Genomic DNA, 14,461 nt, shown 5'->3' with positions numbered 1-14,461 from the left:
CGCGGCGCTGAAGGCAAGGAGGCTAATTAATGACAAGCTTTTACAGTCAAGACCGGCGATAATTGCTTTGGTGGCCTTTATGATTACAAGATAAAAATGGACCGGGCCTGACATAAGAGCCACTGTGTACACTGCGAGACAGGAGGAAATTAAGAGCTGGCCAGCTGAATACGGAGCAGAAAATTACTAATAGAGGAGAGATAATGAATAGGCCGGCTAGGCATTCATGGGGAAAAATCCATTTTGTTACCACGCGAAATTAGGTGGTGGAAAGGAGTTTGCTAATTGTTCTCATCTTGTAGCAACCAGGACTGAGGCAGGGGCGTGCTTTTCAATTCATTTCCCTGGTAATTGTGGAAGGGGGAATGCGGGCCAAATGAGTCTTGCTGCAATTTGCGCGCCTGGTCTTTTCATTTTCATGTTGCGTTTTTAATTGTTGCTAATATAGCTTATAATGAAGCTAATGAGGGGAAATTATTGTACAACTTTTTAGCACATGGAGACGAGTGAAATGCACTATAAGGATTCTCTCCTATTGCTGCAAAAATAATAGTAATCCGGAGGAGTTTGGAACTATCGGGCTTTTTTTTTTTATCATTTTCCTCCTACAACAGACAAAAGGAAGGACTGCCACCTACTTTTTTTTTTTATTATTTTTTTTCCCCTCTGTTGTCCCGTGTTTTATTTTTCGCTCCAAGAAAAATAATAATAAAAAAATAAGAATAAGAAGGCTTTTCGCTCGCTGCCCCCGCCGCAGCCCCGCAGATGGGGTCTGCGGGCCGGCAGAGGGGGCGCGGAGGTTGCGCGCCTGCTTTTCGGTGGTTAAATGGCATCCGCCGGGAGGTTCGGGGACGGAGGGGGACACGGCGGCGGCGCTGCCCCTGCCCCCCCCCGGTTTGCCTCCATCCTCGGCTGAAAGTTAGCGCTGCTCTTCCCTCCCCCCGACGGGGTCCCCCCCTCTCCTCCTCCTCCGCTCCGCGACCGCGCAACTCAGGCGCTGCCTCTCTCTCCTCCCCTGCAGAAAAGCGACGTCCCGCCGCTCCCGCAGCGCGGGGAAGAGGCAGAGTCCGCCAAATTCCTCCTCCTCACCCTCCTCTCCCTCGCCTGCATCGCCGGGGTCCTGGTGGCGTCGGGGGTCGCCTACTGTCTCCGCCACCGCGCCCGGCACCGCCTGAAGGAGAAGCTCTCGGCGCTGGGGGCCGACGCCAGCTCCGACGCCCCCGCGGCTTATCAGGTAAGGACCGAGCTCTCCTCCTGCGGGGAGCCCCGCGGGGACCCTGCGCGGACTGGGGGGCTGGAGGCGGGGGGTTGGATCCAGCGCTGCCTTCCCCCCTCTCTGGCTTCGTTCGGATTCCCGCGGATTCACTGTGGCAGCTTTTTATTGCCGGGTATCAGCCTTGGCTGGGCTGGGAGTTACTGTAAATTCGTGCCTAATTAGAAATATTAAAAAAAAAAAAAAAGGAAAAAGAAGCCCTTGCCATTGAAGTTCTCTGAAAAATAACATTAATATCCATAATCTGTCACCCCTGCCACTATTAATAACGAAAAATCTTTAACATTTATGAGGAATGGATTGCACAGTTATCTGAAGATGTCTCTCTTTTTGAGTAATCGACTTCTTCAGGGTCTGATATGAAAAGAGCCTTTGACCCGATCTGTTGCCACCTTCTGCCATTATTCAGATAAAATGAAATCTAATGCTGATAGATGGGCAGCTAAAACCAGCACTGGTTCTGGCCGAACAATGGTAGCAGATGTGTACCCAGTAATATGGGAGGACTCTACTCATCTTTGCTGGAATAAATCAGAAACCTCAGGCTTTCTCTTTCAGTTTCAAAAAGTGTTGGGTGAAGACACGTTCTGCATCTTCCTGAAGTTTGTTTTAGATCATGGCACTTATTTCTTGGTGTATTATTGGTGTGGTAATGCAAGTGTTCTGAGCCACACAGCCCTGACCTGCTATCCCGAAATATTTGGAGTATGGTCAGGAAAAAGAACTCAAGAATGCGTAAACTTTGTTGCTGTGGTGTCTGTGTCTGCTGTGCACCCGTAGTGTCTCACTAATGGCACATTTCTGTCAAGTTTTATTTTACCTTCTTGCTCTGCTTAGGATCGGGCATTATGGCCTTTTTGTATTCTGGAGCTGAGATAGATTCAGATTGGCAGCTGGGAGTCATACAGGAATAAACTAATATTTCCTCCCAAAGTTTGGGTCTGCCTGTACCTCTTATATGTTAAAGATGTGATGTATGAAGTACGTCTCCACAGGCTGGGTCCAGGGAGATTTTAGTACAGAATGATAAATACAAATGTTTCTGTAACAATTAGTGAATATCTTCAGGATTGGCTTTCAGTTTAAATTGAATGTTTGCTGAAAAAAAAACCCCAACTTTTAAATGACTTTACATCTTTAAATTTAATGACTTCCAAAGCAAGAGAGAGAGAGCATTTCCAGTGGAAAAAAGGAGTGTCCTCCAAGATAAAGTGTGAGCAAAACTGCAGTTTGTCAGATCAGTTTTGTTTGTGAAAGAGACGATGACAGTAAATATTTTTTGTTTGGTTTTAGCAGGAAACTTACTGTTGACTTATTTAAACCGCAGACGCTATAGGTAGACTTTTTTTCCAGATAAACATGAATACAAGAATTCTTAATTTTTTTTAAAAAGCCCCCCAGGTTCCAAAACCACACTTGAAACTGAATTTGTGATAATTAACAGGACAATCTTCCTACTGACAGCTCTAATTAATAGTATCTGTAATTAAAATCGTGCCCTTCCAGCAGGAAAATTGTTTGAATTTCTTGGAGTGACCTTTTTTGCCATTTCTCCTGGGAGTATGGTGGTTAAGTTGATATTGATTTTATAATGAGCTCTGGTTTGTTTAATGAGAATCTGTAATCCAGACACTAAATGAAATGTGTGCTTCATTTCTTTTTCCCAGATTTATATATATTTTAAAATCTTCCAAGTTAGATCGGGGAGTGACATTTTCTGTTTTAAAAACAACAACAATGCTTTGAGGATGCTGCTCAGTTTTTCAATAACAAGACTGCATTAATACTCATTGTTCCTGACCTTTGGGCCCAGTCCTAACCACCTGACTTCTTAAACATTTCCATTGGTTTTTCAGGGGAACTGTAGTCATGAGTGGGAGGAAAAATGTTTTTCCTTAAATACAGAGATTTCTAAGGGCTTGGCTCTCCTCCCGTGGAAGTAAATGGGAGTTTTGCCATTTGTTTCAATGACAGCAGTGGGAGGCCCCAGTACAGGCAGACAAAATACTCAGGCAGTTTTGATGCTGCTAAGTAGCGTTTTATCAAAATGAATCACTGAGCCTGGTTCTGTATTTAATAAACTATTCACATGGTTTTGGAGAGAAATAGGATTGAGCCCTATTCGTATCATCAGCATCGCCGTATGTTGAGCTGTATTAAATGTAATGGATATCTGGTGTGATGCATGTTTTGGATAGCATCACTTAGGTCTCAGAAAAGCATTAATTATCTTTTTCTTCATCTTCTCTGGTATTCGCAGGGGAATAATGTAAAGCGTATTGATGCAGGGGAAGAAACAAGCAGATACCTTTGAAAATTTGTACCTGCTTTTTTCTATTCTATTAAATGTTTCCTCAGTATCTACTCTGTTAACTCAGTGTATATTAAAATTATGAAATATTTCAGCAGCTGCTGCCACTAGACTTTAAAGCACAGTATGTTGCTGCTTGCAGCTTAAGTGACAATTCAGATTTACTTTTTTTTAATTTGTAGGGGGGGAAATTGGTTGATATAAAAAAAAAAAAAGAAAGAGCTTGGTGGCCTAATGTGATTCAGAGAGAGCACTGAAATATCACTTCGACTCACATGGTTCTCAAAATGTCAGTGGTTTATATCTTCACATAAACAACACTGACCTAAATTTTCAAGATTTAGCAGAGGCATTTTTCATCCTAACCCAGTTCAGCCGGGAGAGTTCATTCAGGGTTTTACTCCATCCTTACTCACCCTGTGAACTTTAAAGAATTTTTTCCCACAGCTGCTTTTGTTTGTCTGTTTGTTTGTTTTCTCCCCACTTCCTAGTTTGCACAGTGAAACACTAGGTTAAGAAAGGGAAATCAGACTAACCATGTTTTCAGGGAAGAAGCAGTCTGGCTGCTAAATTTTCCCCTGTACCGGAGGCGTAACGCCTGTTGTGCAGCATCACTCGGGTGCTCACCTGCTAGCAGGAGCGATTCTAGCGTGAGCACTAGCCCAAGTATGTGTTGTGCAAGTGCAGGTAGGAGCGACCAGTGTTAGGTAGTTTGCTGTTTAAAAGTTGAAGCAGTCAAGGAAAATCTCTGCGGTGCCTTTGATAAGCCACCAAATGGCCGGATACTGCTTGAAGAGCCTGTGGTGGGAGTCAGGTTCTTCAGAGGTTTGGTAAGACAAGCAGCTGGCCTTCAGAGTGTTAAAGTAGCCTCTGGGAGACTAAAGGCTGTTAAGTAACATTAGGAAGGGTAGATACACAATTGGAACTTCATTCATCTCTGAATCACTGAAGGACAAAATTATAGGCTGGTTTAATTAGTAGCCAAGGAGCTTTTCAAAATTAATGGAAGAAGTGTATCTCAGAAAGTGTTGCACATGCATAAAATGCATTTTATACATAAAGGCAGAGGATTTTTGTGTATCTTTTAAAGACATCTCCCTCCTTTCAAATCACACATGTAATGATTAGATAAGTCAACGTTAGCATTCAGGGACGACTAAAAAGAGGTTCTTACTGCCTCCACAGCGTCCCTGCGCATGCGTACACCTGCACCCGTGCTTTTAATTGTCGCTCGTGTTGCTTTGATCTTCTTTGAAAAGCAAGTTTAGCATTCTGCAAGCCCACTCTCTGGTCCAGGAGATTAGGGTAGAAGCATTTTAGGAATTTTCAGCAGACACTCTTTGATTTATTTCACAACACTGAGCAGATTTTCTTCGTGCACTTTGAAGGCTTTAGAATATAACCCAGAGAAAAACGTGCATTCAGACATCAGGGGTGGGCTGCGAACAGGGCCACTAAGTGCACATCTTACTTGTCACTGCTCCCATTAGTGAGCGATTTATTAACGTAATGAGTGTATGTTAGTGACTGCTACTATTTAGGGATGCTCTGTTTGATTCAGGGTGATGTATTTGTGAGTCCAGCTGAACCCTGGCTTTTGACCTCCGTATGGGGAATGCTGGGTTGTGCGAGATGTTAAATCATCAGCATATTTTATACTCTGCACTGCAGAACTTCCCTATGAGCATGGTCTTCTGCATCACTGATAATGCTCTGCAAAATGTTGCCATAATGGAATTTAAAGGCAAAAGTTAAAATGCGCTGAAGCTGGCTTCAGAAAGCCTGCCTTTTAATATTTTATGTCAGTAATGTTCTTTTTAATTTTCCTTCATCTCAGCCAAAAAAACTTCCTTTAAAAAGCAAAGAGGCAAAGACCAAACAGTTTACAATGAAGTTCTTTCTTAAACTGCTTGAAGTATTAAAGGTTACATGAGCTGTGCATTGTCAGTGCAGCTGGATTACATCATCAGCTGTTTTAAAAACTGGTTCAAATAACTTGATTTGGCAGGCATATAATTGTAAATTATATGTTAAATTCTACATTATTACACGTGTTATATATAAATTATATATTCCTTTGTCAAATACAGTCTTATTAATTACATGATCCTTCTCAATTCAAAGCTACTAAGGACTTATCTGTGCTTTTAAAGATTTGGTCCTGCTGGTATTTTTTATTAGAGATCTTAAGAACACACTATTTACAGCCATTACAATAAATATTTTTCTGCAAATATTTTAAAGGGCTCCAGCTGAAAGAAACCACTGGAAACGTGCTCTTTACTTAACCTCGTGCCTGGTTTGTATGTTTAAATACAGATAATTCATTACCTCTAATATTGCTTCATATTTTACCCTCTAGACTGACTTTCATAAGCAAACAAGTTATTATAGTATTACACTTTAAAGTTATAGCAATACTTACACCACCTCATTAGAAAATGGAATTGTGTGAACTAAGGGAAATGCTAAAAAAAAGGAAAAAAATTATCAAGTTCTCGGTAATGTTCCAGTTAGCATCAGGATTGGGACCAAAGAAAGCTGATAAACTGGGGATAATCAGTACCATAAAGTATTATTTTGTATCTATGTAAAATTTCATTTTCATTTTCAATTTCATATTCATTTTCTCTACTCTTAAGCAAAAAAGATACCACCGAGTATAACGTGCATTCAGTACATGAGTATTTAATAGACATTTCAGTAAGGAATACATGTAGTAAGGATTTTGGATAGAGGAAAATTTTGCCTTAAAGCTGAATGCTTATGTTTTCTTCTGGGAAAAAAAAAAAAAAGAACGCATTTTTCATCTTTTCTTCTCCTGTGTTCTTATTAAAAGAGAAAAAAAAGAGATCATCTCACGTGACTATGTAAAGCAACAGGACAAGCTGTAATTGTTCCGAATAAAACATGCATGGGGAGATTTATGCACTAGAAGAGTTGTTCTTGTCCATTTAAGTCTGTTTATTGTATATTATGTGAACAATTTTATCTTTAATTAGAATTTTGTATTATCAGGAACCTGCAAATGTATTGCAAATAATGTTATTATGTAAACTACTGTATTTAAGGTAAGACAGTTTTCAGAATGTATAAAATACATTCCACACTGTAGTCATGCATAGCAATAATGGGAGAGGAAAAAAGAAGTGTGGAAAGTTTTGAGGTGGTAGAAAGAGAGTCCACCTTACGTTTAAACACTTCATTAAAGTCAGACAGTGGATGGCCAAAGCATAACGAGGCAAAAAAGGAGGTGTACAAATATGGATTTTACTTTTAATCTGGTTTTTATCTGATTAGTATTCAGAACAAACCACAATTCCTGTGGTGCAGTGGACTATGTAATTCTCTAACCTTGCTTCCTGTGGTAGCCATAAAATTGAGTTAAATGGTAGTAATGTTCAAAGTAAAATTTCAAAATATTGTATTAATTCATAAATCAGCAGAAATTTATCAAACGTGCCCATTTGATAAATAGGATACAAATAAATTGATAGGTATGTTTGCTAACATGCCAGTGGCATTATAATCAACTTCAAAATACTGTTTAACGAGAAATGCCCATCTTAAGTGCTGAAGCTTGATGGCACAGATTTCACTGGGAACTTCAGGAAATCTGAATGTGAACTTGAAGTGTCTGTCCACGAGGAGCTGCGCTCTTCCATCGCCTCCTCCTCTGCTCTGCCCAGTGCTCCAGCATGTACAGCCCCAGCAGCAGGGCAGCCCCAGGGGAGCAGGGCTGGTGCTGGAGAGAGGTTCATTTGGCTTGTTACAAATAGCTCTCCTCCAAGCTTTTCTTAAATAAGAAAACATCTCTTGTAAATTACTCAGTATTGGAGAAATGGACTTGCCCTAAGGAAGATTTTACCTTGGAAGCCCAAGTTTTGGGCTGCTGCGGCGGTGGTAGTACAACGCTTCTGAGTAAAGTACTCCTTACATGACAGTAGGCAAGTGGAGAGTGAGGTTTTTTGCAGGCGTGGAAGGAAAATGAGTATATATGGAACTCCCAGAGTGCTTGGATGAGAAGGTGCCATGTGGGTTTAGGCTTGAGTAATATAAGCCATCTTTTTCAAGTAGCTGGCTGTTTATCTGCGTAGGACTAGTGCAAAGTGGCAGAAAGAAGGTGATGTCAACCTTCTCCCATTATCTGACTTGTTTTTATTTTTCCCTATCTAAAGAATATGATGTTTGAGCTTGGTGTTTTGTGGAACAAGGGCAAACATGCTCCAAGCATTCTGCAGTATAATTTCTGTGTATTTAGGATGTAAGAAAAAAATAGTAGGAAGGGAAATCGAGTTAGTGACTCATTTTTAATTACTGGGAAATCCAGAGTTGTTATACAAACAGGCATTTCTTAGAAAATGTGCTGGAGGTGCTCTAGGTTTGCAGGCTTCATCTTGCTTGGTAAATTAAACTAGTAAATTGTTCAAATGGCCCTGGCACAGTTTCAGGCCAAGCCACTCAAATTTCTCCCAAACGGTTTCTCAGCACAGTTAGCAGAGGCCAAGAAAAAGACATAAATTCATTCACTGGGCAGTTTTCTTAATAGTTTGGCTGTGACCACCCTGTTTTAGAGGGTGAGAGTTACCATTTTAGAGGGTGAGAGTTACCATTGCTTTATTTGCTGTAACACCCCATCCTAGACTACTGAGGTCCAGGCTCTTGCTCCTGAGCATCCCGCTCCTGCTTCAGAGCCCCTTCCACCCATCCCTGCCATGCCCTGGGCTGTTTGCCAGCTGAGCATGGGCTGGTTCTGGATAAATGCAGTGGATTGTCTCCCTCTGGTAAATGGATGATGTCTCAGTGCCTGTACATTATAAAGAAGCCAAAGATAACCATGGTATTGCCTAATGGGCTGGAGAGTATTTGATCTGCAGTCCCAAGCACTGCATCATCTCAAGTGTCCCGATTTCTTTCTGGAATAACTTGCTGTCTTCACTGGCACTTTTTCTGATGTAATGTAAAGGATAATCAGGCCTGTCTTTCCTATGCACTTTTGCCCTTTTTTCTGTTTTAGGATCTTTCTTTTTCTTTAGGAGCAACACTGTTACCATGTTTCAAGTTTGACACATTCTTCTAGGGTGTATTCTCTGAATGCTCAGTAACTAGCACTGCGATCTGTCTTGCTGAGCCTTTCATGTTCTTTCAGACTGCTTCACTAGAAGAAAAAAACATATTTTTAGAAGTTTTTGTCCAAGATGTTTTTTACTTGCAGAATGAGTCTTGTACCAGGGTTCTGTTCCCTGTTGTAGCTGATACTTGTTGGTATGTGTAGAACCAGGTTGCCTGTGAGCAGGAGTAGGTTGTAGTTTATTCTCTCAAGTCTGTAAGGTACGTAAAAAGCATTTTTCTAACTGCTTTCTTCTAGGTAGTCTGTTCATCCTGCACACGAGTTTCAGACAGTGGGCAATGAAGGGGAAGAGGAGTGACGCATGCAATTGTGCTTCCTTTCTCCTTTTCCATGTGGGCAGGGAAGATGTACTCTGCCCAGCAGCATGGTGGCAGAGCAAGCCCATGAGCTGCCCAAAGCCAGCAAGACCTCAGCCTGAGGGATCTCTTGTCCTTCCTGCAGTGTGTGTTTGTGCTTAGCCTTTGTGAAGGATTTGAGGCTGACCACAGCCATCTAAGGTTTTACCTTGGTAAACCCATACAGGCTTGGCTGTTTTGTGGGACAGATGAACAAAAGTAAGTTTCAAATACTCTGCTTTTCTCTGCCTGAAGCCCTGTTGTGCCGCTTTTGCAGGGAAGCAGATATTGCAAAGTTGAATATTCTGGGGGACAGTGATATTTTTTCTCACTTTGTTGTGGTGTAAGCTGTGAGAGAAGAATTTTGGGTAGAGCAGCTGGAGATTTCCTGGGGTCATGTTGCTCAGCTGCTCCAGAAATAAAGCTACAGCTCCAGGGATGAGTACCTCCTGTCCAAGATACTTGCAGGCACAACAGAGGTCTAAATGCTTTCTAGGAGTTTAAAGAACTGTAAGAGAAAATTTGAGTGATTCCATGCATGCCAGCAAGGTACAGTAAAGGACTGAGATGATTCAGCTGATTTCTTTGTGCTGTGAATTTTGCTATTGCAGGTTCTAAGTACCTGTGTATGTCACTGCAGCGTAAGTCAGCAGGGGCGTTCCTGCAGCTCTTTGTTTTCCAGTTCAAGTTCTCAGCTTTCAGGATGCAGACACAGTTTTTGTCACTTGTATTCTTACCAAACCACCAAACTAAGACTGAAGAAGGGAGTCTGTAAAAGACGCTCCAAGGAGTTAAATCCTTCAAAGGACCAATATTAATTTGGAGGGGAATGGTAGGGAACAGCTTTTGATTTGGAGAAAATCAAATTTACTGTAGATGGCTTGTCTAAAGGAGAAAATGCATGAGATTTTTCTCTAAACTTTGCTGACCACTTTCTAGACTTTTTGCCAAAGACAGATGAGTGATGTTTTATTGATGTTTGCTTGGGATGACGGCATTCTGAACAAGCACAGATTTTGATCAGGGAAATATTTTGTTAAACATTTCATGTTTCAGACTGATAAGATCTTATTCATTTTTGGTGCAGTCTCTGTTTTTCTGTTTTCCGGTCTCGCTAGCGTAGTTGTAGGCTTCTTGATGATTCCTGCTTTTTCCTTTTACATAGGAAAAGCAGCATGGCTGCTGCTTTGCACAACCATGTCCTGGCAGCGTCTCAAAGATCTCAGAACTGGCTGATCTTGCCCTCCATAGTGGGAATGGCTCATCCTTATCGTGATAAAACTCACTTTTGGTATTTGGTTTATGTGCTTATATTGTCTGATTAAATTCACTCCCTTCATTGAATGTCACCTAATTTAGAGATACATGCATTTCGTGCTGGTGGGAGGCCTTTTCCTTGGCTGTGCTGCCTGACAACAGCGGAGATACGTGGTTTGAAAGTAGAGCCATAAGTACCACCCCTACCCATTTTCTAGTACTGTTGGTCTGAACCTTCCCCTAATCTTCAAAAATGTATTGGGCAGAATATTCATTCACATCAGAGAAATATTGATCTTTCCCACTAACTATGAATAGAAGAATGGCTGAAAGATGAAAAGGAAAAATTCAGTATGCTGTTGCTTTTCTGACAGCATGGGGAAAAGAAACTTGGATTTTATCTTTTTCCAACTTCTTAACTTGGGTTCATTCTGGCTTCCTGTCGGAAAAAAATGCCTCATGGGGAGTGAAGTGCTGTGATCAGCTGGAAGAGATTTTGCTGCAGTGGATCACAGTGAACTGTGCCAGTGGTTGGCTGCCCATGTGAGATAGGAGAAGAAATGTGATGGACGTGAATGTAGTTCAGGGAGCAAGAACAGTTTATATATGTAAATTCATATTATGTAGTGAAATTATGTCATGCAGCATCTCCCTCTCTACACTGGGGAAATAATATGTACAGTAAAATGGCAATGTGAATGTCTAAATTCCATACTGTCACCCAGAAGAGTGAAATAAAGACCTGCAATTCCTATTTAACCTTACTGGAAAGCTCTTGGGTGTGAAGTTAATACACATAGAAGGGCTGCCTAGCATGCTGTTCCAAATTTCAGCTTGTATTTGAAGGTCTGGGTCAACCCAATGGCTCTCCAGGCATTGTTGACTAATAATTCTGCTTGCTTGTTTGAGGGCCTGAAAAGTTAATTAAGTATAAATCAATGCTTGAGGCTTCTGTGAATGCTGGTAACTCCATTGCCGAAGGAACACTGCAGAAATGAAGGAAGTGAGGAAAAGGTGACAAGAATGATTAAGGGCATGGTAAATTCATGTGAAGAGAGTTTGAAAAGACAGATTATTTCTTCTGAAACAGTAACAAGTGGCAGTGTAGAAAAGAAACGAAGTATATAAAATGAGGAATTGAAGAAAGAGTGAAACTCTTTGTTCTCTCTTCTGCCTAGCATCAAGGAAAAGACATTTCAGTTATATTAGATACATAAAATGAAAGACTAATAGAGAAAAAGCTATCTGTGTAACTCAACTGCAACATGGAACACTTGTTTCTGCAGAATGTTGTTGATGCACAAGTTGTTAGTTGAATGTGTAGAAATACTGAGCACCATTTTTAATCTTTGGAGGCTTTCGTATGTGTGTCTGCTCTGAGAGAGACACTGGTACTCTTACATACTATTTTTTCCGTAGTTTGGGAGAGTTTCTCTGTATTGTTTTTTTCTCTTAATAGCGCAATCTGACTTACTAGCAACTCTGTTCTGTATAGATTTTTTTTTTTTTAACACTGTTTCCTCATTCACAAAATCTGCATCTGTTCTTCCTTGCAAAGTTAAAAGAGTGATTTCAATTTTATTTTCGGTGGGGAATGGGTGGAGAACAATGACTTAAGTTTTCAAATCAGGAGAGGGTAATGACTGACAATTTCAACTGTCATGATGGATGATGTTGTGGAAAAAAAAAATGTCGCTGATGACCATCCTAGATAAATTCTTCTTTATCGTAGCATCACATCTTTGGTATATAGTCGCCTTCTATTAAAAAAAAAAAGTATTTTATGTTTTTAGACGTTTTTAGGACTTTTTTTGATTTCTCTGCCTGTGATTTTAGTACGTCTGTTGCCATGAATTCAGTTACACAGACTTAAGGAGAAGAAATAATAATCTTTGAAATGAGGTAAAACAACATTTTTAGACATAAACTTGTGGCTATATGTTTGATTCTTTCTGAGCTAGAAGTGCATGCTGAGTCCTGGTGGTGAGCTGGGAATTCTTATTGCTAGGAGAAATTATCTCCAATTTTTAGTTCTTCAGGGCAATAAAATAGTGGACTACACTTTCTTTCCTGAGAAGCTACAGCTGCCTTGGGACTGCATTTTTTGCCTGCTTTGGGCCCCAGGTGACTATAAATGCTCAGAGTGGAAAAGGAAACATTTATGGCAGTTATTTTTTAGAGCCCTAGCGTCTGATGGAAGCTGATTGAGCTTTGGGTGGGTTAGCCAAAATCACAGAATCGCTAGGTTGGAAAGGACCCACTGGATCATCGAGTCCAACCATTCCTATCAATCACTAAACCGTGCCCCTCAGCACCTCATCCACCCATCTTCTTAACACCTCCAGGGAAGGTGACTCAACCGCCTCCCTGGGCAGCCTGTTCCAGTGCCCAAAATCAAAATACATGATGAATTTGCACATGGTTCTGCATGGCCTTTCAGGTTAATTCAATCGTTACTACAGTGTATTCATAACTCAGACTTTTCTGTATGGCTCTCACTGTGCTAGGGGTGAATTTACTGTGCAAATTCATATTAAATTCATATTCATTTGAATTAGTATGAGCAAAATATAGAAAAGTTGAAGTTTGTTTTGCAAATATTTTTTTCTCTGTCCTAGTTACTCCTTAAGAAATCTTTCATGTCTTGTCTTCATACTTCCATATACTTGTCAAATGCTATATGCAACCACAGCTGAAATGTGGGAAGCGCAGTTCAGAAACCTGCTTTGGTTGTTACCGGAGTTACAGCTGTTTAAATTGCAGGACCACTAATACTGTCAGGGACATCCAGAGGAAAATTTGGGTGCTTCTACAGCAGTAGGTCTCAGGTGACTTCAGGTCTATGGTTTGCAGATCTTTCCTATTAGACAGTTGCAGGTTTCCTAGCAAGTGTCCAGAAAGTCTCTTTAAATCCTGAGAGAAAGCACCATCATGTCATTATGACCATGTTGACATAATGCAAGGAAAATATCAGTTCAAATCAGTTGAAAGGAGCATGAACTTTTTTTTCTTATGTGTTCTATCTGTGAAGTCTAGGGTACTGCAGTCAGGTGAGGTTTGTTTCATAAATCTTTCCATTTTTTAGAAATCAAGGATATGAACTGCTGTACTCACTCAGAGTCCCGTTTAGAGCGCTCTCTTTTATTTTCATTTAGGAAAGAATCTCCAGTAGAGTAATCTAAACATGGTCTTCAAATGCCATCGATCCTCTGGAAGGTGGCGTTATCCCCTAAGCTGCCTGGGCTTTCCTGGAACAGATAGCAGGAAAAACGAACTGGTATTATTTCAAGGAAAGATCGTTAGACCTGTGCTGTCATGTCTTCCTTGGTGACATGAGCCATGTAAAAGACCTTTCCCTCCTTCAGGAGCTTCTGGGCTATTTAGATGTCTACTTTGGTGATGAGATGTTACTGAAAGAATTACAGTAATATTTCCTTAAGCTGTATTGCATAGTCAGTGTCATTGGTTAAATGAAAGCCAGAAATTTTCACATCTGCTGGACTTTGGAGATGTGTACAAGCCCATGATGGTTTTTTGTGTGTTTGATATGGTAGGATAAGGCTGTGCAAATGCTTGAATTTAAGGAGGGGGAATAAAGCAAACAATCCAAATAAAAGAAGGATAATTTTCCATGTAAAATAGCCATGTTTTCTTTGCCTTTCCCCTCCTGCATGGTCTGTACTTTCTTTGTATACATGAAGAAAGGGGAATCACAGTTACATGAGTCGCCACCAGGAAACACTCACAGTACTAAAATAATTAAAATTTTAATTTCACAGACCATAACCAAAGTTGGAGTTTTGTTGGGAGGATGCATCTCAAGCCTGTGTTTGCTCTCAAAGCAAAACAGCAGCCCTGCCTTTTAAGTCATTTAAAAGCCAAACAAAGCAGAACCCCTACACTGAGACTCAGATATATATCCAGATACACAGAGAGGGTGGTGCAGTACGAGAGAGCAGATAGTAAACTGAACTTAACAGACTAGGGGTATATTGACAATCAAATAAATATATTTTGCTTTATGCCCTCCCACCCCCGATCTACCACAAATAAGTCTAGGTAAATATGACTCGTACAGAGTATGGATGTGTAATGATAACGTTTGATGCTGTGGCAGAGATGAGGTCTCTCAAAATATTTTTCTCAAACATTTT

General features: G+C 40.7%; 1 protein-coding gene across 1 annotated transcript in view; it reads left to right on the top strand.

Moving 5' to 3' along the window:
- PTPRN2 (protein tyrosine phosphatase receptor type N2) overlaps window positions 1-14,461 on the top strand; it is a 652,986-nt gene that overhangs the window by 544,653 nt on the left and 93,872 nt on the right. Inside the window, exon 13 of the mRNA XM_069859311.1 lies at window positions 1,022-1,234. Within this exon, the coding sequence (XP_069715412.1) occupies window positions 1,022-1,234 (213 nt within the window). The remainder of the gene's footprint in view (window positions 1-1,021; window positions 1,235-14,461) is intronic.

This window comes from Phaenicophaeus curvirostris, chromosome 6 (assembly GCF_032191515.1).
Source record: "Phaenicophaeus curvirostris isolate KB17595 chromosome 6, BPBGC_Pcur_1.0, whole genome shotgun sequence".
Lineage (NCBI taxonomy): Eukaryota > Metazoa > Chordata > Aves > Cuculiformes > Cuculidae > Phaenicophaeus > Phaenicophaeus curvirostris.
Note: the sequence above shows the minus strand (reverse complement) of the source record. Positions and strands in the feature narration are given on the sequence as shown.